At 39.6% G+C, this 27,565-nt stretch overlaps 3 protein-coding genes across 3 annotated transcripts; 2 read left to right on the top strand and 1 right to left on the bottom strand.

Moving 5' to 3' along the window:
• Positions 1-937: 937 nt before the first annotated feature.
• On the top strand, positions 938-3,263 carry gja9a (gap junction protein alpha 9a). The gene is made up of 2 exons (XM_033639770.2): positions 938-1,114; positions 1,609-3,263. Exons 1-2 carry the CDS (start codon positions 1,062-1,064, stop codon positions 3,122-3,124), a joined length of 1,569 nt encoding a protein of 522 aa, XP_033495661.1. The 5' UTR covers positions 938-1,061; the 3' UTR covers positions 3,125-3,263.
• Positions 3,264-4,783: 1,520 nt separating this feature from the next.
• On the bottom strand, positions 4,784-7,549 carry LOC117265335 (c-Myc-binding protein-like). The gene is made up of 5 exons (XM_033639771.2): positions 7,400-7,549; positions 6,940-7,012; positions 5,782-5,830; positions 5,448-5,577; positions 4,784-5,357 (listed from the first exon to the last, which is right to left on the bottom strand). Exons 1-5 carry the CDS (start codon positions 7,412-7,414, stop codon positions 5,310-5,312), a joined length of 315 nt encoding a protein of 104 aa, XP_033495662.1. The 5' UTR covers positions 7,415-7,549; the 3' UTR covers positions 4,784-5,309.
• A 613-nt stretch (positions 7,550-8,162) lies between these two features.
• On the top strand, positions 8,163-27,119 carry rragca (Ras-related GTP binding Ca). The gene is made up of 7 exons (XM_033641498.2): positions 8,163-8,535; positions 12,334-12,537; positions 14,368-14,567; positions 19,050-19,164; positions 21,402-21,544; positions 21,907-22,055; positions 25,084-27,119. Exons 1-7 carry the CDS (start codon positions 8,353-8,355, stop codon positions 25,236-25,238), a joined length of 1,149 nt encoding a protein of 382 aa, XP_033497389.1. The 5' UTR covers positions 8,163-8,352; the 3' UTR covers positions 25,239-27,119.
• Positions 27,120-27,565: the final 446 nt, after the last annotated feature.

The following is a 27,565-nucleotide window of genomic DNA, read 5'->3' as shown; positions in this document are numbered from 1 at the left end:
GACTGGTTTGAATCAATCCTGCTCTGCTGGGCAGAATGAGATGTTTGAGATCAGAAGTGAAAAGCTTCATATTCACAGACAAGTGATAAACATCTGAGCTGAGCTGGTGGGTTGAATCTTGTCGAAACACACAAATTAGCCCAAATATTCCCACTCTAGACAGCTTGTCTTGTTCCATAAAGCTAAATAACAAATAAACATGTCACATCCTGGGGGTGAAGCTCCTGACTGACCTCAGATAACAAGCATATTTATCACACAGAGGCGTTTAAAGGTGTTTAGAATCGGACGGTGTGTTAAGTTGGCGACCAGCAGTTGACAAGCTAACTAATCCATTGTGATAGATTTCTTATAAATGGGATAAAATAATGTGTCAAGTGCATGAGAACTTCATTACATCCAGAGAGAGGAAGCAGGGTATGAAATCGGACATGATGACTCATTGATTACTTTGCTATAGTAGAAAACTATTGATCGTACAAGGCCTATGTGGATAACTGAGTGGTATTGATAATGTGGGGATTCCAGCCACAGTGGCTGTTTCCTTCTTTTTGTTTGTACATATGGAGCAAATTCACTCCAACAAATGAGTGCCAACAAATCCTGAGCATGTTGTCTGGACTTGCAAAGCACTTCTTTGGAAACAGCTTGGTTATTTACTCCCACAGATATTGTACACACCCAAATGAACCATAAAAATATGTTCAGTCAGTTATTATCACAGCTGCTGATGCATGCAGCATTTCTATCTAAGGTCAAACAGTCTGACAAAAGGACATAAATTAATCCTAACCTGCAAATATTGCAGACAATATCTGTGTTACAACCGGTTGCAAGCCCCTCACTGTGAGGCCATGATTTAAATGCATCGATGAAGCTGTTGGTATTGACTTTCTCTGGTCAGAGTAGTTGGCAACCTTCCCTCAACAGCTCAGTTGTTCCCACTTTGTTTCTGGCAACACTGCAGCAGAGGCGGGTCACTGAGGTTTAGGTGATGCACAGGGACTCATGTGGAGGGTGCTAACGATTTTTAAACTTTTTGGTGACCGTGTCAGGGCTGCATGACCAGAGGAGATTTAAGTCACCACCGGCAGTCTGTCCACGCCGCTGCAAGGTAAATGGAAACGGCAAGTGAACTGATCTCTGCCCTGGTCTATATAATGACACCGCTGAGGGGAATTGTTTTATTAACACAAAACTGGACAGCTGACCAGCCGAGGGAACATATCACTGGATGTACAAGTCTTTCCTGTCTACTTTTAAAACCTTTTTTTGAAAATATGTGACACTTTGCATTTTCATGTCACTTGCTCTCTACTAGTTAATGTTTCATTTTTTCCATTTAAGAGGTAGTGTAATTTTTTGACACTTGTTACTGGGAAATCTTAATCTTTTTTGGGGGGTTAACTACAGAATTTGCTGTTTTTATACTGGCTGCTTATTTTGCCAATATGCTTTTGCTGTCTGTCTTGAAGTCAAACTAATTTCTTCAAATGTGTGCTGTCACTCTATTTGTTGTAGTATTATGTTTCTACACACACATTTTTAACTGTTTCAGCAGATTTTCTTCCCTAATTATTTCTCTCTCCATCATTGACTTTCCACCAGTCATAATGGCAGAGTGAAGATGGGGGACTGGAACTTCCTCGGGGGGATTTTGGAGGAGGTGCATATCCATTCCACTATGGTAGGCAAGATCTGGCTCACCATCCTGTTCATCTTCCGTATGCTGGTCCTCGGGGTGGCAGCCGAGGACGTGTGGAACGACGAGCAGGCTGACTTCATATGCAACACCGAGCAGCCCGGGTGCAGAAATGTGTGCTACGACCACGCTTTCCCAATCTCCCTCATCCGCTACTGGGTGCTGCAGGTCATCTTTGTGTCTTCTCCCTCACTGGTTTACATGGGCCACGCTCTCTACAGGCTGCGGGCACTGGAGAAGGCACGGCAGAAGAAGAAGGCTCTGCTGCGGAGGGAGCTGGAGTTGGTGGACGTGGAGCTGGCAGAAGCCAGGAAGAGGATTGAGCGGGAGATGAAGCAGCTCGATCAGGGGAAGCTCAACAAAGCTCCTCTGAGGGGCTCTCTGCTGCGTACCTACGTGGCTCACGTTGTCACTCGCTCTGTTGTTGAGGTGGCCTTCATGACAGGCCAGTACCTGCTTTATGGCTTTCACCTCTACCCGCTCTACAAGTGTGAGCGGGATCCTTGTCCCAATGCTGTGGACTGCTATGTCTCCAGACCGACGGAGAAAAGTGTCTTCATGGTGTTCATGCAGTGCATCGCTGGAATTTCTCTCTTCCTGAACATCTTGGAGATCATGCATCTGAGTTACAAGAAGATTAAGAAGGGCATCTTGGACTTCTACCCTCACTTGAGAGATGAGAAAGATGAACTTGATGATTACTATGTCAACAAGTGTAAAAAAGAATCTGTTGTGCAAATTTGCACCAGCGTACCCCGAAAGGCAACAATCGCTTCTGCACCCAGTGACTACAACCTCTTACTGGACAGGGTGCAGGGCACAATCATGTACCCAAACCTCATCAAACCTTCAACTTTTCTACCGCTTCAGAGCGAGCTGCCCACTCAGCACGATTTGGATGACTCCAGATGTTCAGTTCAAAGCCCCCCACATTCTAACTGCACCTTGACTACAAACGAGCCCTGCTCTCCGTGCTGCGACTCCCTGATTAACCCAAAGCAGGAGGCTGAGGACTTTTTGCATCTTCCCCCGCACAGTAAAGAGAATGGGGGCAATGAAAGAATGAGCCCAGACTCTCCAAAATGCCCACAGAAGGCAGTGGACACTTCCTCCTTCCCCACGCTGCCAGTGAGTGCATCAAGGAGGCCTTGGAGAGCCCAGGGCTCTTTGAAATGCTCCACGGTGTTGGAGGGCAAAAGCTCTGACACGGATTCATACGGGGGTGCGAAAGCCAGCAGTGGACCTCCCATCACTCGAACACAGTCGAAATCAGACGGCAAACATCAAAGCCGGCCGTCCACCCCGGAGTCACTGGATGACTCCAGCTCAGAATCCAGGCACGCCAGACCCCCTTCATCCAACTGCAGAGCATCAGTGGCAAGTAATGCGAGCAGCAGACGAGCGGCAGACCTGCAAATTTAAACCTCAGACACAAAGTGTGTTCTTACAGCAATTCATGTTACAGGTGTACTGATCTTACTGTCATATCTACATTTAAAGGTATACTTTGCAAGTTTTTCCAAAAAATACAATGTATAGACTCTCAAACATCACTAATGACCCACTAGAAGTGTGTGGCGGTGTATTTATCTACAGAGACTCTGGCCCCTGTCTGTATTTTCTTATTTTGCTGTGTTCGGGACGTTTCCTGGGCACAGCCTGCAGGTGAGGTTGGGACTTTATAAGTAAAAGTAAAAGTAGTGCCAGACCATAAACAGCATGCATCCAAGAGTAAGCTACGAAAATCACGGATACAGAAATATAGTGAGGTGAAACACCGAGCGGACAAAGCTGGGGTTGACTTTCACTTTCGCTGGTGATACTTTTTTTTTTTTTTCCCCAAACAGTAGCTGACAATTTCTGTATAGTTTAACTTTAACTCATGGATTAAGCAGCACTCTAAGCTGCCTCCGAACTGAGAGTTTGCTAATATTGTGTTTTTGGTTTCAACTTTTGACACCTTTGTCTCAATAAAATGGCATGATTTAAAAACTTATTGCAGTTTGACTAATGAAATTAACATTTTTAATTGTTTTTGGTGACATATTATAATGTAAGAAACAAGAGAGGACTTTGTACTGTATATTTTATATTCTTTTTCCACCTACTTTTGGAATCAACTTGTTTTCTATTGTGACTAACTGCATGTACTGCTACCCAATTAGCATGACCTGTTTTATGTTAACCATAGTTAATATCTGAGCTCATAGCTGCATCATGATCTTGGTGGTCTATATACAAGATTAGGTAGGCCTGCATTGGGCCAAATATAGATGAGATGTCTCAAGTGGTATTTTTCTTTGTAGTGTGTCATTTAAAAATGCCAGTATCATTTAAGCAGAAAAGAAATGTCAATATGTTCTGGCTACTGCACTTGCTTTAACATAACTTGCTTCAACACCTGTTCCATTTTCTGCATGCACATTTACATCTGATTATCATGATGACACTTCAAGAAGTCATATAGGCCTAGTTGGTATAATTTTGAAAGTGTTGTATGATTGAGTCTCATTCCCAGGTCATCAAATACCGACGCTTTGGGTCAGCTGTCAGATTAAATCACCAACCCAAAGTGGTGGTATCTGACAACCTGGGAGTGAGACTCAACAATCAACTATCTTTCTCATGACAAACATGTACACTTATGACGGGCCTTTTGCAAATCGTCTCTCCCATAGTAATGTGAGCATTTGCACAAAATAACATCCAGATATTTTTGTAAAGATTTTTTGTCTCAAGTTTGCTGTTTAATTTTATCTCTGTATTTTTAGGGCATTACTGGGGGCATTTAGTCGACACTCATCTGTTTCCTGAGCATATCAATAAGACGCTAACACTGCAGCACTGTCCTCACCAACACGAATTCTGTTGGATTACTGTCATAGAAAACCAGATGTGCTCTGGTCCCTAAAGCCTTCATTCGTCTCTGTATTGTTGTTATATCTGGTTTGCTTCCTGAGAAGTTTTTACCCTCATTGTAGAATGTTAAGTAAAGACGTAGCAGTGTTGACACACACATCTGTATCTGACCACAGTATCAACATCCTGATATTCCAATAAAAAGCCTGATTGAAACATTGCTCTTTTGAAATTGGTTTAATCAACAATACAACGATAATCACAAGACTGTGCTTTATTTTACTGGTGACTTACATTTTTGCTTTTTCTCCCCCCACAGCTGTTTACTGAAACCAGACCTTAAGAAACAAAGTGTAAGTGTGTCTTTGTTACACACTGTCATGAATCAGGACAGAGTGTGTGTGTTCATAACTATGCCAGAAAAATAAAATTGACAGTAGTATAATCAGGCATTGGTTATTTTCTTTCATAGACCCCTCAAAAAAATAACACGTCCCACGTCTAAAGAACTGACTCATGCGGTCGTATACAAGGGCACTTTCTCAGTAAAGTTATACTAAAGACCGAACAAACAAGAAACAAACTTATTTACATACATGTACAGAATAAGTTAGATTATAAGAAACATAGAAAGTAAGATTTACAAAAGCAGGTACCTAAAAAAATCTTGGCTTTCACTTAACAGTGTTGTGTCTTGAAAGTGACAAAAACAAAAACTACATTATTTCAGCCAAAGCACTGCTGTGGTCTAGTCAGCTGTGGCGCCATCTTCAGATGCAGGTTCATATTGCTGCAGCTGAAGAGATGGAGGTGAAAGTGCATCTATGTTACACTGTACGTTTTTTTAAATGACATGCACAACTTTTAAGAACAAGCAAAAGCTTACCTTTGTTTTGAGGTCTTTGTTTTCCTCTACCAGACGTGCACACCTCTGCCTCAAGTCGTTCACCTCCTGCTGCAGAGCCTCAGCGTCTGCTAAAGTCTGAGCGGCAGCACAGAGATGCTGCTGCACAAATCTGGGAAGGAGTTGGTTAAAGACTCTACAGCAAGCTGTGGCTTCCTTTATTACCCTCTTAACATTTCTCTTTATTAGTATCCTTTTATTTAGAGTGGCGAGTGCAGGCATGAATTTCAGTACAAGGCTCAACACACTACCTGCTAAACCAAAAGACACTATCTGAAACCACTCAGTGGTTCAGGTTGTGTGCATTGAAGGATACTCCAGGGCATTGGTGGGCCTTTCAGGTTGTTCATACAAAGCCACTAGAACTGAAATCAAAGAGGAAAAAAGACTTTAATAAAGCTGCATGAGAACTGAGGCAACAACTGATAGAGCTGGGTATCAAATATCAGTGCTTTTTTTAGTACCAGCTATATCTGACACTGATAGTGAATGTTTGCAGCAAATCCTTGGCTGGACAGATTTTGTGCTCTTTATCTGTTGTTTTGCTCACATATTCCCTGACCTTTATTCTCTGATAATTCATTGTGTGCTCACCTTTTTTATCTTTTTATTTGGACATAAAAGGTTTGTAATGGGGGCCAACTTATTTGCAAAACTCTCTTCTCCTCCATAATAAACAGACCAGTGATTTAAACATCACTGTTTTTCTGACACTGTTGGGTCATCGTAGACTGACTACTATCTGCCATGGCCTACGTGAAAATGAATGTCCATAAACGGCCCTATCTAGAGCCGGTGATTGGTTTGTCTATTCAGGATTACTGTAGAAACATGGCAGTGAGACACAACGAACAAATAGATGAAGACCGCTCCCTAGGTAGATATATACAGCTCATTGTAAGCTAGCAAAAACAAGACAATTCTTTTTTTTTTTTCCAGGTGATTATACACTACGGAAAATATATTTATTAAATTATATTCCATTTCTGTCAGTATAGCTCTTTAAATCCTATACGCTGGACCTTTAAAAATACATTTGGTCATTTTAGGCTGTGTTTATTTGGGCAAAATTCTTGCACTGCTGCTTTGTATTAGGCTAAAATTAAAATGGATGCATTTGTGAAGTTTGGCTTAATTTTTTATGAAGAAAATGGGTTTTGTAGAACAACATTTTGTATTCCTTCATGAGATATCAAAATGTTTTGTTGTGAGCACTGGATCTCTGCTATTGTGTTGGCACAAAATGTCAAATACGTAGCCCTTATTACTAAGAAAGTTAATTTTGTACTAAAATGTGACGTTAGTTGGTATTATTTACAAATCACAGCAATTCAATAGTTTGCTTTTCATAGGATTTGTTTCTAAATAGATAGCAAGTTTCAGTGATAACCTTGTCTTAAGCTCTCCTGGGTTGCTTTATAACAAAGTGCCCAAGCACAAAGACAGAAATAACTATAATAAAAGAGTGCCATACCACTAGTAAGACTGTCCACAACACCAGTTTTCTCCAAATATCTGCGAAACTGCTCCCTTTTGGAGTCTGGAGCCTGTAGGAGGAGAAAAATAAAACAATTTCACTACCAACCACACCCTCAACTGCCAGTTTTAGTAACTTATAGCAAGTTTAAGTCAGAAAACACGATTAAAATGATATTAAAATACACAAAACTGTCATATTACTAACTGCAGCAGAAAATGGTGGTCAAAAAACAGTTTGTAATGAGCCTGTTGACATTACCTTAACTTAAGTTTATCCACAAACATTTATAAACTTCAATCATAATGGAAACCAAAAGCTGTCACAGGTGTTCCGTCTATGCACTGATGAACCACTTAGCTAGCTAATATTAGCATAGCTAGCTTACAGTTGGTAGACAAGAAAACAGTTTCTGCTGGGCATGGGTGTAACATGAAGCGACAGCAAACATACTTACTCTGTAATGTGCCATAATGATGTGGGCTATGAAGCTGACTTTCTTCTGAAAGATACAATATTTACGAGTACCGGTTTCCTCCGCAAACCTTGTTTAGAAACGCCTACAAACCGCCCGAAAAGTTAAGTTTCGTTTGGTTTATCACCATAGTCCATGCAACGGGTCTGCTGCCTTCAGGTGTGCCTCGTAAAGAACATGCACCGAACACAAGCAGAGCAAAAGTCATGACGCATGATTAAAAATCATAAAGTCGTGGCTATGGCTCGGATAGAGACGCAAAGCTAACTAATTAGCCATCTAGCTCATGTTTGTCTCATAACAAAGTACACCCTATGTTCTTGGGTTGAAATGAGAGCTTGCATGTTATAGACGCTTTTAGATCCGACATTTTAAGAAGACCGTGAACGCCTACACTTTACTGAAATGGATGTCTGCCGCCATCTGCTGGTGATATCGCAGAACACCAGCACTGCCTACTTTCTATTTGATACGTTTTTAATAAACGTCGTCAAATGTTACTTATTTTACAGAAAATAAAAATATATAAATGATATGTTGTTGTTACAAACTCAAACGGCTTAAGACAGCTGCGCAAAGAGTGTGTATTTACCACTTATTCGGGTGATAGGTCACAAAACAGGTCTGAGTACTAGTCAGGTGACAGCGACAAACCTCAGTAGAGTGACAGGCGGTTCGACCAATCACTTTTCGTGTTTTAATTCCGACAGCTAATCAGAATCAAGGGGTGGGAACAAAGGGTGAGTTTTTTTTCAGTGGAGAGGAAATCCTAAGGAAATGTGTGGGATCACGCTCGGTGTTTCCAAGTAGCCAGGGCATTATTGATAAAACTATTTCACTGTGTAACGTTAGTTTGTGTTGGTGCGATACAAACACGGGTGCAGCGACCGACAAGTAAGGGGGGGAAGAGGGGAAGCGACCGTCGTTAGGTCAAAATGTCGATTCAGTACGAAGTGGAACAGCTGGCTGACAGCTACGGGGTTGCGGACTCGTTCCCCAAAGATTTCGGCTATGGTGAAGAGGAGGCCGACATCGAGGACAGCCCGACGCCGTCCGACAGCAAACCGAGAATCCTGCTCATGGGTTTGAGGAGAAGTGGCAAATCATCCATACAGAAGGTAAGCAGAGATGGTGAACTATTAGCCTCTCGAGGCGAGCGGCGCCTTCCCCCTGCTGCACGCAACTAAATGGGACGTTAGCCAAAATAGCTAGCGAGTTGGTGATGATAGCTATGAACCAGCAGATAACATGTCTAGCTACACGAGAGTGTGAGAGCTGAAATTAAAAACCCCCTTTCCTGCAGCTAACAAGCAGTTAGCCTTCAGTGTTAGCTAACGCTAGTGTAGCTGTAGCAGTAAATTATTAACCAGGTGGACAGGAGACGCGCGGTGCATCTGTATTGATACATGGACACAAAGCATGTGACTGTTTGGTTAACAACTTATCCAACATGCCAAATATATCTTAGTCCCACCCAGCTGTGAGGCATTGGGCAGGTCTGATGTGTAGCTCTCACATGACTGCAACCCGACCACACCTTCCATTCTGCAAGTCATAACACTTTGTGTTAAATCACTGCATCCGTCATAGCACCTGCAGCCAGGACAACATGCTCTTTAACTTAAAACATGGCTGGATTAATGAGTCAGGAGGCCCCTGCTGACCCCCCACCACCAACTGCCCCGTGTGCAATATGTGCCCTGTGGCCTGCAATAAATCCAGAGCTATCAGGGCTCCCAACGTCTCTCACTGAAAAAGTTATAGCTGTGGCAGTAAACCACCAAGATCCTGACGCAACTCGTCTTGTGATCAATGTGCTTAGTGCATGAAGGCCTAAACAACAGCCACACTCATTACATATATGGCTTCTGCTGTGGGAAAAGCACCGCTGTTTTTCCCTATAGTTTAATGGAACGGTGTGTACGATTTTGGGGGCTATATTGGCAAAAATTTAATATCATATAATCAGTATGTTTAGTTTAGTATTACCTAACAATAAGAATCAATGTGTTTTTGTTACCTTAACCTCCTGAGACCCTGCGTCCTCGCATGAGGACATCACATTTTAGGTTTACTTGACCTTATACCTTATTCTACTTAACTTAGACCTGTTGTCCTCGTTCATGGACACTTTTTTTTCTGCCATCTAGTGGCAGTAAGAGCACAATACACTAATGTGTGTAAAAACAAGATGGCAGCCATCTCCAAGCAAAGTCAATCTGCAGCCGATCCCAACACAAAAGTGGACAAGGTCCGAAACCTGATCACATTTTATGGTTGAAACTTATTTTTTTATGATTAATAATGGTTGTAGTTTGATTTGGCAACCACATTTGACCAATTTTAGCAACTGTAACAAGCCAAGACACTGCCTTTCAATCAGTAAGTATTCTTTTGAAGACTTTGGGACTTTCGTTTTTTGTACTTATTGGGTTGTACTGATCCCAAATAGTTAGGAGAAATTAAGAATGCATACCAAACAAAAGTTCGGGTCTCAGGAGGTTAAAATAAGTCAATTGTATCTACATACAGAGTGGGTCCTTGTCTGCGGAGTCAGTGTTGCCATCACTGCTGTCAGCCATGTTTCCACAGTAGGCCAGTAAAGACAAACAAAATACTGGCTTTGGATGGGGCCAGCCGCATATTCACATCAACCACTGTAGTAAATGGCCCCTCCGCTGTGCCAGATACCATTGGGAAAAACACAGATTTTTAAAGTAAAACTTGCTTTATTCAGTATTTTTATCAGTTTAAATCACCAGGTACGTTTTTTTTTGGAGAGGAGGAGACCTCTGTGGATAATTCGGCTCCCAGTAAATACCTCCTTAACAATGAAACCTGAAGGAATCCTAACCAGGAGCTCACTCTTGGCACATGGGAGAAGTTTCAGCTAGTTGCAATGTGCAGTCCTCACCCCTAGGTGCCACTAAATCCACACATTGCTCCTTTAATGTATTATTTCCCAAACTTAGTGGCAGTGGCCTATTTTTAGTTGAGATGGTTTACCTCTGCAATAAAAACTGCAGCAAAAACCTGACCTTTGTACTGCAATAACATTTATTTTGTGTTCATTTGTGTAAATTTGATTGATTAGGAATATGCACCACGTGAACACAATATTAACTACAGTAATAAAGCTCTTAGAATTAGAATATGACACAGGGCCCCTCTACAAGTCATGGCCACAAAGTTATAAGTCCTAATTTGTATTGTACTTTAGTAGTGTGACATCCCTAACAAATGTGCAAGTAATCAAATTATCAAAACCAACTGACATGCAGTAAACCTGGAGCCCAGCTGGTTTGCCTCTCTGATACTAATGCCTTTTTCTATTTTGTGATCCAGCCAACATTTACAGCAAGGTTGGCTGTCTCAGTTATATTTTTCAAGTCAACCGCTCTCAGGCGGGCACTGCGGTTAAATAATAGATGAGATGCAGTTTTGCCGTCTATAATATTTTATTATTTATGTTAAAATCCAAGGGGGACGTAGAGTCAGGCTGGATATAGCGTGACTCACCAGGAGCTTATCCTACACACAGAAGAAACAAAAGTAAAAGGCAGTTTTCTGAACTGAAGCACACACTTGTACTGTTTTGCAGGAATCCACACACCGTCAAGTATCAGACTAATGTTCTCCTGTAAGCCTCCGGTCTGGGCTGAAAAACATGTGATTTGGCTTTTTGCTGGTTCATTGGCCTGTGACCTCAGTGGCCCACAAACTGTTTTAAAATGGCAGTGCTGGGGAGAACACTCCCAGGTCCACCACTGTCACCCACTGCTACTTATTTTCCTCCTGTAACTGTATTCAGTGGACCAAGACCTCGGTCAACCCTTAATCACACTTTACAGCTGCTGTCTGCTGTTTGAAAGCATGCAGCTATAAAATGCTGAATGTGGAGTGATGTGAGTTACATCAGAGTGAGTCTGCAATGTCTTGGCCTTTTCTCTCTTGCTCTGCATGTGATGCCAGAGTTATGCCTTTGTGCTTGAATTATAGCGTAAAGGAAGAAAGTCTTTCACAGTAAATCACCAGCTGTGTAGTAAAGAAACCCCTAAAAACACGTTTAAAGATTGTAGTCAGTATATAAAGTTATTATATATTTGCTGTATTATTAAATGCTCAATATTTGTCATAATTTTACAGGCAAATAATGTGTTAAAAAGTGTTTAACAAAATGTTTTAAGTCTCAGCTATTTAACACAAGTTTAACAGTCATTTAACAAACATTAAAACCAAGCAAAAGCATAAGTTGAAATGAGACTAATCACTGAAGGTGCATCACAGTATGTCTGAAAATTAACTTTCAGGGAATTTGAACTTATAAACTTCATTTTTAAAAATCTGTATGATCCACCTCAGAAAACACGGTAGTGAGAATGATTTACAGTTCATTAAAATGAGTCTCTTGGTTGTACATAGATGCCAAATATATTTTTAAACAAATCTTGGAGTGGCAAAAAAATAAAAACAAAATATTAAATTGATTGATATGTAAATTCCATAATGAGTACCTTCGATAAAGTCTGTCTGTAAAATTTTATATAATATCTCCAAGTTGATTATTTGTCTATGTTGTTATTTTCAAGTGTCACCTGGGCTCAGTGTGGTCATATTTATATGAGATTTTACCGTCACCAGCAGTTTTAGGGAACTGTAGTTTCCGTAAGTCTGAAAATAAACTCATCTGCTGCTCTTCCACTGTTGCCATGTTCATTTGGCTAAAGGTTTGTCTGGAAATTACATAGCAGTGTTGAAACTGTTACCTGCCTGTGATAAAATACCAGCTTTTAGGACAATTTTTATTTTGTATCCAGTATAAACTATTATTTAAGGACTTCAAGTTACCTACACAAAATCCCCAACACATGTCATCTGCATTTATTCCACATAAACATTACAACAACTGATTTCAGGTGGTGTTCCACAAAATGTCTCCCAATGAGACCTTGTTCCTGGAGAGCACCAACAAGATCTACAAGGACGACATCTCCAGCAGCTCCTTTGTCAACTTCCAGATCTGGGACTTCCCGGGTCAGGTGGACTTCTTCGACCCCACTTTCGATTACGAGATGATCTTCAGAGGAACCGGGGCGTTGATATTTGTCATTGATGCTCAGGTGAAGAACAGAAAGTGTTTATCTTGTCACTGACGGGGTTTTTAATTGTAATAATACAACACCTGACTTATTCAGACTCACTTCAACACACATTCTGTGTCATCAAGGTAAAGCTGCACACATAAAGCTCACTGTAAGGTCCAGTAAAAGACCTTGAGAGTGAACTCAGTGATGGACAGCCAGAATAGCCAGAAAAAAGACAATTACATGCCGCGGCTTTGATGCCAGTGCTCTTAAGTGCTTTCAAGAAGTAATCTCAACTAGGATGTTAGCCACAGCTGATCTGATTGCAGGGTTTATTTGTACTCAAAGAGGTGCATCAGATTCAATTAGTCTCAGCAGTTTGGTCACACAGCGATATCGGAGGAGACTTGTTTTTCTCCTACTGTTTTGGAAGATAGCGCAGCAGTATATTTCCTCATACCTGGTTTAAAGCTGATGAGAGCGTACACCTCCCTGTCCTGGAGCAACACATGATTGTGTTTGTGTTGTCTCTGTAACGCTTTGAAAAGGCAGTGTGTGTGTGTTGATTTTCCTGTTCATCAACTAACAGGAATTAGCTGTGGCGTAGATGTAATTACAGGTTATGTGTTACGTATAATCCTTCGCTGGACTCAAGTATTTAAAATGGCTCTTTACCAAGTTCATAAAGGCAGAAGAAAGTCACATGCAATTTTGAGGTATCTAAAGGTGAAAAGAGGCTTAAAGCAGGGGTAGGCAGAAATCTGGAAAAGGCAGAAAAACAACAGATTTTGAAAACACCTGCAGCTCTCCTCTCTCTGTCTGATGACCATGGGCACATGCACGCACTCCATTCAGCTACCCAGTGTTTCCCGTACATTGATGTATTTAATTATATGTTTTATTGTACGCTGTACGCACAGCTTCTTTCTTGTTAAGCATACTACAAATGAGGGAAGAACTAACTAGCTAGCCACCCTGCTGTCCCTCCCCCTCACTCCCTGCTACTGTGGACTGCTTGGCTGAAAGGAGAGTAAGCAGCAGCAGCAACCTCTGGAGCTGCTGCCTGCTCTCCTCCCTGCGAGGTGGTCTGTAGCGGTGGGAAATGAGGTGGAGGACACACTGTGATTCGAGGCTCTAGCTAACATTAGCTACATAAAGGTAAACTTGAAGCCGCAACCCTGAGTCTTTGGCTCTTGTTAGCAGAAAGCTAATCCATAGCAACAATTTCTGTTCATCTCTGAGACGCTTCTCCAAGATTAACACATGTTTTATTTTGTTTATTGTCAACTCTGTCTCCCTTTTTGGGTTGCTTTGCAGCGCAGGCAGTTGTTGCGAATGCTGGAAAAACAACTTTCCCTGCAGGATTGTCCACCACTGAATTAGGCTTTCACCATCTGAAGGGATGTGCACACACATCTTTCTTTGTAGGACAGCCAAAAGGAATGCTTCTCTCTGAAATGACCTGTGATCAGCCAAAGTCTCTCATTACAGCCTACATTTTCTAAAGCCTGAAAACAGAGCCAAGAGGTGTTGAAGTCTAGTGTTCACTTGAATTTAAATATGCTCAAATGTTATGGGATTTTTGCCCAGTGACACCAAAGAAAAAAAAATCTGCGTACCCCAGCTTTAATTGTTTTGCTCTCAAATGCTTTAACTCAGCTGACAGTATGACAGAAAAAAGGTGATTAATTATATGGTGATTGTGTGCATTAATACATTCATAAAAGAAAATTGTGACATAAATAAGGACTGTTACGTAAAGTTTTGATTTTTGTAATGCATTTATACCCAGTTTTATGATTTCACTTTCTAAACAGATGTACGTATTGCACATGTGTATTAATATGTTTCCTTCCTTCCTCATAGGACGATTACGTGGAGGCCCTGGGCAGGCTTCACCTCACTGTGTCACGGGCCTATAGGGTCAATCCAGAGATCAACTTCGAGGTGTTCATCCACAAAGTGGACGGCCTCTCAGACGATCATAAGATCGAGACCCAGAGAGACATCCATCAGAGAGCCAATGATGATCTGGCAGACGCTAGCTTAGAAAAGCTGCATCTCAGGTACACTTAATTTAACATGCTATCATTTTACTTCTACATCTGAACAAGACTGAAGAAGAAATAATTTCATCCTTGTTGCCTTTGCAGTCATAGAAGATGTTGGTACAGAGAGTTACTATTGAGTTTATGACTAAAACATACAGACACATCTTTTAGTGATGCATGTTTAATCTTAGTTTGCTGTCCTATCTCATCACTGCATGGCTGTTAGAGTCATGCAAATAGACCCTTCTCTTTCTTTCTCCTTAACATCTGAGTCCCTTAATATAACATGTAAAACTTTTTTATAACAAAGTGAGACAAATGTCTACATGAATGGGTAAGATGCAAGGCACCCTAGAGCTGCAAAACTAGAACAACTCTGTTTAACAATGACTCAATCCATTATGAAAATACACTAAAGCATGGGGTGTCTGCAGGTCCTTAAAGAGTCTAAAAAGGTCCTAAATTCAAATTAACAAATTATTAAGCCTTTAAAGTCATTAAGTAGCCTTAAATTTGAATTTTCTTAATTGCCACAAACATTTTATATAATTTAATTTGTCCATCTTTTATTTTTGTCAAAATGAGTCAAGCTCTTCTGTGTCAAAGTCCACATTTCTGATGTTACAAATCTTTAAACCTACTACTGAACCTAATGCTGTTTTTTTTACTTTTTATATGCACATATCTGTTGGCAAAAGCAGATTAACTTAACTCACTCCAATAACCATATCTCTACTTAAAACCTACCTCTATACAAGACCACATGTATACACTACTTACCTTCATATTTACCTGCAATGCTTGAGTGAGAAAAAGATGATTTGTCCACAAATCAGTGTTAAATTTGGTTTTAAATTGTCTTGAAAAGGTCTTAATAAGCATTAAAGTTAAAGTTTCTCAGATACCAGATGTACACTGGAACATTTCACATCAGGGTATCCTACCTGCATGCTACTGTTAATTTTAGCACAAAGCCTTGAAAACACGCACAATATTGGAGCTGTATGGTCAACAACTAGCAGTCACTGTCACAAAATCAGTTGAACAATGTTCCTTTTCTAACTAATACATACTTGCACATCAGTAAGGACTTTAACCACAGCAAACTTTGTATTAAGTGTGTACAGTAAGACTTTTGATGCTGAGCTGATTTAATACCCAAATATGATCAAAAAGAAAGGCACAGTTTAGAAATGGTGTCTTTCGCTTGATGGGATGAATTAATAGGCTCACTCTACATTAATTTGTAGGCCTGGTTTGGTGTAATTTCAATCGTGGGAGCCTACCTTGATGCAAATAAAAAGTAAGTTCGTTAAAGTTAAATCCATCAGTTCAGTTCAACTCCCTGAGTTAAAACAACTTTGTGCTTCCACAAGACACGTAGGTGTTAACAGCCAGTCACACCTCCCACTGAATCAAATTTGTGTCAAGTCTGAAAGTGAAAATAAGGCTGCATTCATAAACAGTGTAAGATGTCCTGTTTTTTTTTTTCAGCTGAGTCTGCACATGTAGTACAACGTCATCATCATTAGTGGCATATGACTTGCAATTTAATCTCTGAGGAAGAGCGTTATCAATATGTGAGACTTCCTGGAGCAGCAGAGTTATGATAAATGACCAAATATGAGCACATACTGTAACTGACATGTGTTTGAAGTTATTTGTGTGACACAGTCGTTCAGGGCAGAAGCTTATTGGTTGATAAGTCTTGTACTTTCAGTTGTGTTTGTGTAGCCGGTGTCCTGCATACTCTCAGTGTTACTGTGAGATTCCTCTCTGACCTCCTAATGAGGAAACAATGACCTGTGGTTCAGATACCAAAGCTGTTATGATTCACGTTCTTAAGGTCTGACGCATTTAAGAAATAGAAACAAGGCTGAAGCACACGTGTGTAGTTTTGGTCCATATTCCGCAGTATCACCACACAGTCGTTTACGCCATCACCAGTGTAGGAGATTTATTGGTCTGTTATTTTCTGAAAATATTGCTGCGTCATGCAACCTGAGGAAATAGCCCTTCAAAAGGCTCGAGTAGAGCTAAAATGATTACTTGATTAAAGGCTTAGTCCAAGGTTCAGCAACCACTGATATTAGAAGAGCTGTTTTGACTAAAAAAATAACTTTGTGGAACCACAAAACATTTTAAGCCTCATAATAAACGAGGTAACAAAACCTATTAAGTCTAAATTAGCCTATCAACATTACTAACAGGTCTAAATGAGTGTTCATTATTATGTTTTACCACAGGCTGGCTCTTCTGCAGTGGGATATTTATGATTATTTGGTTCTTTAACGTTGCAGTGAATTCTCTATTTTCCTTTCAAACTCCTTACTGTTTTGGATTTGGAATTAATAGTTGGTCTACCTAGACTAAACACAGCTATTTAGGTTCGGCAAAATTTAGAGGAAAAGGTGCCAGGCTGTAGACATGTGACGCACGTTGCAGCTGATGAAATGTTACAACAATTTCAACAGAGAATTACAAGTGCTATTCCCCTTTTTTGTAAACAAAACAGGAATAGATAGAAAGATAGATAAAAAAATAGACATAAGTTTGTACATAGTTGTGTACATAGTCCAGTTGTAAGTAAACCCCCAAAGTAAGTGTGGGTAAAGAGAAAGAAGGTAAGGTTATAGATAGAAGAATAAAAATCAACTAAAAATAAAAAATAGTAAATAATACATTTGTAGCAAATTAATTGATTTAAGAAAATTTATGTGTATATATAAATAAATAAAATAAAAGACAGGGTTGTTATGGAATTAAAGAGAATTTAAGTTTCCGATTGAACTTATCAGAGGAGCCTGTCACTTATTTTCTCAAATTTAACAAAGGCCGTAACATCCTGAAGCCACAGCGATATAGACGGGCGTTTAGGAGATTTCTACAGTAGTAAAATACGACGTCTTGCCAAAAGAGAAGTAAAGGTTAATATTCCTGACTTTGAGGAGTTAATTTGGAGTTGTTCAGCTGATACCCCAAATATAGCAATAAAAGGATCCATTTTTATCTGGACTTTTTTTTTATTTTTACAGTTGGACAATGTCATAATCACTTAAGACCTACAATAATGATGAATTAAAATTAAAATGTTAACAAATAACCATTATTCACATCCATTTATTTTTTTGTCAAAGCCACAGGGAGCCACTGGAGAGGGGCTTACGAGCTACATGTGGCTCGGGGGCCGTAGATTGCCTACCCCTGGTTTATTCAACAGACGGAAAGCTAATTCATGACAGTATTGTTAATTGATTAAAGACATTGTTTAAGTCATTTTTCGAGTAAGATACTATGCTCTTCAAAAGTATACTACACAGGAATTAATTAATTTGTTGTGTCAGTGATTTTTGTAACTTCCTTTTGGATGCGTGCTGCTTATAAAGTCCAGACTTCACCTGCATGCTGTACCCAGGAGCATCCTGAACATGGCAAAATAACAAGAAGATCTGAAAATACAGGCAGAGGGCAGAGTCTCTGCAGAAAAATACACCACCACACATCTCTAGTGGGTCAGAGAATTTTGCATAGTATACCTTTAAATGTGAAGATTTGTTTGCTTTTCACAAGTTGACTTCATAAATTGAACTTTGGCATATTTTTGATAGCCGTTCATCACGTGATTTTTGTAAGGCATCAACCGTTTTATTCGTTATAGAGCTGGAAGAATGACTGATTAGTTAATTTAAGAAAATAGGGTTGGTAACATTTTTGGTAATCAATATAATGTTTCCTATCAATCCAAAATGCCCAAACTTCTCTGGTTTCAGCCCCTCAGATGTTGTATTGTATCTTTTTTATTTTTTGTTTGTCAGTGTATATTTATTATTTTTGGTTTTGCAGCCCTAATCAAAAAATAAAACTACTCATTAATAGCCTTTGCCCTGACTCACTGTGCAGAAACTTGTGGTGTACAACATTAAACAGGCTGTCCCGGCCGATCCCGGTCAGCTCTGCAGCAGCTTTACTGTTGACATTTGGTCTGTGTTGGCACACACTGCTCTGTGTTTTATGTGGGGTGAGATTGTTGTTTATTCCAGTGAGACAGCCAGAGCAGCTCCGGATATATAGCGGAGCTGAGAAGGTTTTTTTTTGCTCTGCCTTGTGGCTCTCTGGTGCTTTCCTCACTGTAATGTATTGCAGAGTTGAGCTTCTGCCAAGTGTATTCAGACATTTGGCTCAGGACACTGGCTTCAGGGTCTGACCTTTTTATTTATATATCGAAGCATCCAAAGTCCACAAGTCATGTGTGTCCAGTTTTGTCATATGGTGATAGGTTTTTGGTAATAATGTGTTTTTATTTCTGTGTTTCTGTGTCTGAAACTGGCTTTGATTAACAGCTCCTTTCTATCATCCAGTGTCTGTTTGTCATGTGAGCTTGTGACTCTTTCTATTTTTACCTGCTTTCATATGTATTTTAAGGAAGTGAGAAGTGTATCCTGCGAGTAACTGCTTTATTCACTTCCTCCTTTTGTTTTTTTTTTTCTTCTCATTCAGCTTTTACTTGACGAGTATTTACGACCACTCCATCTTCGAGGCCTTCAGTAAAGTGGTGCAGAAGCTCATCCCTCAGCTCCCCACTCTGGAGAACCTCCTAAACATCTTCATTTCTGTGAGTCAACAGCAGACGGCACTTTGTGAATGAAGCCATCTTGTGAGTTTGTCATTGGCCAGCGTGATTTATGTGTGACCGCCTGCGTCATGTGAGTCACTGCCAGCACATATGGCACTTTATGATTGGTACTTCCTCCACTGCCCTTACAGTCTGTGATTGTGATGCTGGACTGTGGATGTTGCTCACATTCACTACGACATATACGACAATATATAAAACCCAACAAGCTGTGCTGCTTCACAGGATATTTCCAAATTGCACTTAATATTTTGGAATCCAGGGACTTTAAATAGTTTAAGAAAAGTCCTCCGTGACAGACAAAAATATCTCCTTGAGAAGCTTCTTCGGATGTTACATTTCATGACTAAGTCCAGAAAAACACTTCAAAGAGCAGTCAGTTGAACTTAGTGCCTCTGCCTTTGGGATGACTTGCAAGATTCAGCTTTGAAAGGTTTGATTTTTGGCTGTGTGGATGTCGTCTGTTGGCACACATCCTGGCTTCACCGGGCGATTAAAGCTGCATTTAAAACATTAAGGAACACGTAGTATTTTGAAGCTTTGTGAACTCAGCTGAACTGAACCGAAGTGAACCCAAGTTCTTCTTATGACCTCATTTTCCATGTGGATAAAAAGGGATCACAGTACTGTGTATGTAATTTAAATCACTGTCAATGTATTTACATTATTAGTACACATGATAAAATGTGCCAGAAGGTGAAGCCCAGTTATAATGTTCAGTGCAGTTTTGACTTGTCAGTGGTCTCCTTAGGAATGTTCACAAAACTTCTGGCAGATTTCAATATGTGTATTGGTAAGTTGTGGCATGTAGAAGTTAAATACCAGACAAATTAGGGGTGAGAATCACCAGAGGCCCAATAATACGATATTATCATGATACTCAAAAGAATCCCGTAACCCAGTGGTTTTCAAACTTTTTATACCCAAGGCATACCTGTGTTTATATCTGTGCACAACAGCCTCTATAATAAGTGTTATCACTCTAATCACAATGTTAATGTTTATTTTTATCTACTGATATCAAATAACAATTCAAATCAACCATTACACAGGAAATATTAACAAAATGATTTAAGAATTGATTTTAAACTCTTTAAAATTACATCAAAGCACCAATAACACATCCATTTAAATGGGAAATAATGTAAGATAACTTGATGTGTCACACACTTATAATTCCCTCGTGCGAACGGTGACAAATAGCTTCCCCATGAAGGTCTATTAAATTAAATCAAATTACATTTTTAAAGGTAGAGTTTGCCTCTTTTTATTAGGAAATGGGTGCACACAACATACTGATTCAGTCAATTAAAAATTCATTCATAACTGTGGTTATCACAAAATCCCACAGCACACCTGGATTTGCATCGCGGCACACCATTTAAGAACCACAGCCCTAACCCATGTGTAAATCACTTACTCACTACATGTGGCGTTAAATTCATAAAGATAACTTTGTTTTTCTCGCACCAAAAGTTAAATTGTTATTTGCAATATTAATAATTTATGTAATAAAAATAAATACTTGGTGTCATGCCATGCAAAATAACGTGACACTATATTGTATTGATTTTTTCCCCTGACCCCAATGACAAATACAGATACTTCATCATATTGATGCAAATCATATAAAATCCAATATTGCCTACAAGCCATCTCACTGATTTGTGTTATTAGTTGACAATGGCCTAAATACTGTACTTCGATAATAAAGGGATAACCAAACATTATAAAATGGCATAAAAAAAATCTAGGGCTAGGACAAACAATTAGTAGACTAGTTCATTAGCAACAATCTTCATATTGATTCATCATTTGAGTTATTTTGAAGCAGAAATTCAGCAGATCCAAATTTTGAAATGTAAGTCTTGGCTGGTTTTGGACTGTTGGCTGAACGAATGAAGCAATTTTATCATGTCAATTTTAACTTAAGAAAACTGTGATGTTAGTATTGTCTAACGTATTTCAGACCAAACGATTTATTGAGAGAATGATTGTCAGAGTAATGAAAAATAATGTTTAGTTGTTGCAGTAGTAAAATCTGACAGTTGCCAAATTGGTATTGTTTCATTGAATTTATCATCATATTGCCCACCATCATCATATTGTATTGATAACAAATGTCCAATGTACCTTATCGATGTCCTAACATCCTTTCTTTTTCCTTTGTCTCTTCCTCTGTGTCATCCTCGTTGCCTTCTATTTGTCACTGACAGAATTCAGGTATAGAGAAGGCCTTTCTGTTCGACGTGGTCAGTAAGATCTACATCGCCACAGACAGCTCTCCTGTAGACATGCAGTCCTATGAACTGTGCTGTGATATGATCGACGTGGTCATTGACGTCTCCTGCATCTATGGGTGAGAGCGCTTTATTTGTACATTAGTAATGGAGGTCAGAGTTGTTGTTGTTTTTTAGCTCTTCCTGTCATTCAGATGCAAGTTGTGTTTTGTAGACTTTAACTTTATAGTAAGTGCATTAAAACAGAAGGAAGAGTATCTATGGGGTAGATTTTGGATTAACTTTCTGTATAAATTAACATGTTGAATACCAGAAAAACCTACATTTCTTAATGATTTAGGATCTAGAGTTTACCCGTGTTGTCTCATTGAAGCATAACTTAATTTATGCATGTGTTTGCTTAATTAATCCACAAGCTGCAGTTTATTTCACATTTTCCCCTGAACACTGTGGTGTGTTGTGTTATGTTGTGCCACACCAGTCTGAGGGAGGACGGCAGCGGCAGCGCCTACGACAAGGAGTCCATGGCCATCATCAAGCTCAACAACACCACTGTGCTGTACCTGAAAGAGGTCACCAAGTTCTTGGCCCTTGTCTGCATCCTGCGAGAGGAAAGCTTCGAGCGCAAAGGTAAGCTGTCAGAGAAATCCATGATCCCCTGGAGCTCATTTGGCTTAATTTGGCTAATGGTGACGTGGCCTGGAGTCAAGTGTTTTCAGATTTTCTTCCAATTTATTCTAGCACTGCAGCCGATGTGTATCTACATGTAGACACAGAGTATCAAGTCAGAACAAGGACGACTTTACATTGTCATGTGTTGAAATAAATAAATACATTAAAGGGAAAATCCAGCAATGTAATATTTCACTTACATGAGATAGATTTTTAGAAACAATAGTAAAAACTGATCCATATCGGACTTTTGGCTTTAAGTAGAGAACTTCCGATACCATTTTTTCCTTTCTGATACTGATTCTGACACTAAGTATTGATCCAATGCCATTGTGTTAAATATAAATAACTCAAAATATTCTACTCATTATTTCGGTTGCTGTCCAAACAGCACAGATCTACTGACACTTAGATGGGGTGAATGTCATGTTATTCCATTGCTCATGTCCTCTGGAATCAGCACTGTTACGCACACAGCAACACAATCTCTGATTCATCAACAGACTTGACCTAATGCATCAGTGGATACATCTTGCGCTCAGCAGGCTTCAGCTAACGGCCAACGACAATAAATGGATAAACAATCACAAAAGACATTATTGTTAGAATTATTCGTTTTTAATTGACTCGAAATAAACAAGCTGGATTTCAAAGCTTCTGAAAGGGATATGATCGCATCTGAGCCCTCGTAGGAAAGCTATAATGGTGAGGAAGCAGAGGCAATTTAAACAAGGTATTTTTACTGGTAATTCAATAAAGATATACAGAGTATTAATAAACAAACGCAGAACCAGTAAGGAGAAAAAGACAACCCCATCCACCCATCAAGCCAGGAACAAACAGAGAAAGCCAGACCAGTCAAAGGAAATCTAACAGACAAGGAAAAAAAACCCCAAACTTGTGTGACATAACATAGGGGAGTACAGCGTGTGTCATTACAAATTTTCAGCTTCCATATTTGCCATGAAACTTAAAAATGGTTGCCAGTTGGCGAAGAAGAGTGCAGTTGATCCTTTAATAAAATGACAGATTTTCTAAGCGGAGGCAATTTAAAGTAAGTTCCAGAGATATTCTAAAAATAATACGACATTGACACCCTCATTAAAGTTTATCAATAAAATATGTGTTATCAGATCGGTGCAGACTCACATAGTCACTGATACATGATCTAGTATTGTAGGGAGTATGGGAGGCATTTCAGTTATTGGAATCGGAACAACTCTTTAGATTATTATTATTTTTAAATTACTTTATTACTTGTCAGTCTTCACACCCCATACTTGGTCCCTATGGGGACTTGAACCAGCAACCCAGCCAAGTCCCTATGGACTGAGCTACTGCCGCCCCTAGTAAGGGTCAGGTTCCAAAACACTTTTTATAATGCAACTTAATGACATATCTTGTTAGACCCTCCCTCCCTGTCAAAGTCCCAACTCATCCAGACTCCATGCAGCCAGTGTGTAACACAGTGTTTCTTTCTTAAGGCTCAAGCCCAAACCGAGCTAACCCTGATGACTATCTTAGTTATTTTCTCAGACTTTAGAAAGCTCCTTCAGTAGCCACAGAGGAAATGACGTAACTGTTTGTACAATCTTAGTTTTCCTTGTAAAGAGTACCCTGATCTTCATCTGTTAAAGTGGCGGAGTGCCTCATAAACTCTGCAATAAATGCTGCATTTTGACGTTGGAAATCTTAAGTCATTTTTATTTTTGTAGTTTGGTGTGTTTTTTTTATTACTTTAATACATATGTACACATGATATTATTAGATCAGAAAGTGTTGCTGTTATAATGCAATACAATACAAGCTCATAAATCAAAGCTCAGCTTCTAAAAAAATGACTGTCTAGTTAGGTTAACACCTGCCAGTCTCCACAGGGATTAAACATCATTAACTTTTGAAAATGTTGTGGTTGGATTTGGTAGTGGATTTCATTATTTAACAGTTGTTCATGTTATTCTGTCTTTACCAGGTAGAAGTTGTTTTTTTTGTAGTATCACATTTTCAGATTAACATTATAACCTAATTTAGGTGGAAAAAACTTCAATCTATGGATTTTTGATGGATGAAAATAAATGCACAACTTAATTCTTTTGATTCGTTTTATCACTACTTCTCCTCAGACTTTTCATTTTCTTGCAATACAAGAGTCTAACATAACAAGACTTACTGACACTTAACCAAATAATTACATGAGCACTTTTTCCTTCAGTTTTGTTTTTAATTTTGGGACATAATTAAGCCTATGACTCTTTTTATCTACAGGTTGGACCAACTTTACTTTATTTCCATCCCATACAAAGAATGCAAAACACAACAACATCCTGACTTTTTTTCAGGGTGGTTGCAGGTCCTCAAAATGTCTTAAATTAAGATTGAATGGGTCTTAAATTGGGTCTTAAATGTGTTTTGATCACATCACTGTTGTAATTTTTGGTGTTGATGCTATAAGAAACATAATTTTAACAGGAGGGAAACACTTTTCGATGGGGTACCATACTTCAACGCAACACCTGTATGTGTGCAATGCCCCCTTTTTTTTGCCCCCTCAATGCACTTAGATCACGTGATGAGTCTGCATCGTTAAAGTAGGACCTTGTGAGCTATGGGAAAAATGGGAAAATGCAAGTGAAAGCACAAATCGCTTATGACAGTGCCCAGAAATGTCTATGAAGTAAACTGCGCTGTATGTCGAAGGTGTTTTAAACGTGGCAAAACGGGAATCAGGGCGGTGGAATCTCACATGCAGAGCCATAAGCACAAAAGTATTACTGTTCATTTTAAACTGACATCTATGTATTTACCTGGAAAGAATATAGTTTCCTTTTTGGTGTGTATTTCCATCGCAAGTTTTGTCCAAATTTAATTCAGAGTGGTCTTAAAAACTCTTAACTTGAACTTGTTTACACCTGTAGACACCCTGTCTTTGTGCAGATATTGTCACAACAAAATCTAATCTTCTGTTGTATCTTTTTCGCTTCTTCAGGATTAATAGACTACAACTTCCACTGTTTCCGGAAGGCCATCCATGAAGTATTTGAGGTTGGCGTTTCCACCCAGCGTCCAGCGGGCCCCAAGACGGTGGGCTCGCCCTGCAGCAAGGCCGTTGCACTGAACGGCACGCCGCGCAACACTGTCTAGACACTGATGCAAAATAAAAGAGACAAAAGAGTGTAGAGGAAAGGAAAGATGGAGAACGGCCTGAGAGCCTGTAGAGGACAGACTACTAAATGCACCGGCGCGCCAATCACAATCCCTTGCTCCCAGCACCCAAAGTACTGTGAGACGGCTTGAGCCGCGAGCGTGTGAGACAGCACTGGAGCACAGCGGGGGTCAGGCCTCTCAAGCTGGGACGGAAGGGAAATTCAGACATTCTTTTTAGGCGAATGCAAGGCACCGTGTTGGCTGTGAGGAGGTCCGAGAGAGTAAAGCTGCACCTGGACAGGAAAAAGGTTCAGGATCTTTCTTTGGATTTTCCTAAAGCGGTCAAAGGCTGTGATAATTAGCTGCTGGTCCCTCTAAATGAACAATGTGAGGAGGGAACACAAACCCTCGCTGTAAACCCTCTCGTTTATGGACGAACTGTGATGTCAGTTTGCAGGAATTTCTCTAGTGATGAACCCACCCCGACCACTTCTGTGCTGATGAAAAAAACAAAACAAAAAAAAGATGGTGGATGTGAACTGCAAGTCCTAACCCACACATGTTCAGAGATGGCCTTATGTAGATGAAGCTTGTTGCGGTGCAAGCTTTCTCTCACCACCACTCACCTCACCCTACCTGAATGCTGCCCAAAACTCGCTTTTTGGTTTCACTTGTGAAGGGAAAACAAGGTTTTGTGTGCAGACTGAAAAGGGATTGTGCTGTCCATCTGACTTGGTCTTTGTGTGTGTGTGTGTGTGTGTGTGTGTGTGTGTGTGTGTGTGTGTGTGCAGGTATATATAATATGTGTGTGTGTGTGTGTGTGTGTAGGTGTATATGTTTGTATGAATGGTTGTGTGTGTGTGTCAATGAAAGATTTTGATTAGATCCCAGAGTGGGACCTTTACAGAAAGAGTTTATGTCCTTCTCAATAACAGCAGCTTAGCATAATTAAACTCTTTTCAATCAGTGAAAGTAACTTTTCTGTGTGTGTTCCACTGAAAATCACACTTTTGATCGACTTTATGATAGGTTGTAAAATTAAGTATGTTGGGAATTTGTTAATGGTCTTTGCAAAAGCACTGCCAAAATAATTACATGACTCAGAAACAGTAAAATAATGAAAGTACGTCATGATTAAAACCTCATTTGTACCATTTTAAAAAAAGAAATGTATTAGGTTGAGACGCAGGACTGGTGGAGGGGTTCACACTCCACATTGGCTGACTAAGGCATTTTGGGATGATTATATGAACTGGTTGAAACTTGCATGTTTTTCCACTTAGAGTTTCAGTCCTGCCCAAAATTATTAACCCATGTTTTGTTTTTAGTTTGGCTCTGTTTAAGCAGGATTCACAAAAGCGAAATATACCCATTCCAAGCATGCATACGTCGGTGTGTTGTCAACTCGTATTGTTCTCAACTATAACACTGCTCATTGCATTCAAAAGGTAAGAAAGTGAAAATGAAACTAACCAAGACAAACAGATAAACCAGGAGGGAAAAAAGACCAAATTTCATTATTTACCATTACAATGACACACAACATGTCCATGCCTGTTTTATATCAGGAATGAGATGTGGGAACTCTGGCTGCATCTTAAGACCAGGAGCCTGATTCACGAAGCAGCTGATGATTCACAGGTTATCTCGATACGTTTGCTGAGTAAAGTGCCTGTAAAACTTGTTTTGGATTTTACTCAGCAAAGTTTTACTTGGGTAACTTGGTGAACTCACTTCTTGAGCCAGGCACGAGATCTTCTCGACCCAGTCATTATAAGTCACCTGAAAATACACACTTGCACATCAGAACTGTGATGGATGATTGATTTCATGTATTGTGATGCTGTACTATGTGAAATAAATGAAAATTTAAATTTTGTTATTGTCGGTTTTAATGAGTGAACCAGCTGCTCTTTAAAGGATGTTTATTCTGAAATCAGAAGTACATATTTTCCCCTTATGTATGGTGCTATTTATCAATCAAAAAAGTTTTTCGTGTGAGTTGCTGAGTTATGAAGATATTGGCTATAGAAATGTCTGCCTTCTCTTGAATGGAACTAGATGGCACTCAGCTTGAAAAGCAAAAAATACTTTTGAAAAACTTGACAGCAATGTCTCTTTCCAGAAATCATGACCCCATTACTCAAGATCAGTGGTTCCCAGCTGATGGGTTGCAGTCCAAGAGTGATTTGCAAATGTGTCGTTGGTAGAAAAAAAAACTTTATTTTGAAGTACTGTGAATATCCAGCTCTGAGCTTTTATTTTGAAGTGCTGCAAAGTGAGTGATTGACAGACAGCTACTTGACAGAGACAGCGAACTAGCT

Source organism: Epinephelus lanceolatus, chromosome 10 (assembly GCF_041903045.1).
Source record: "Epinephelus lanceolatus isolate andai-2023 chromosome 10, ASM4190304v1, whole genome shotgun sequence".
NCBI lineage: Eukaryota > Metazoa > Chordata > Actinopteri > Perciformes > Serranidae > Epinephelus > Epinephelus lanceolatus.
The sequence above is the reverse complement of the archived record's forward strand: the minus strand, read 5'-3'. Positions and strand labels throughout refer to the sequence as shown.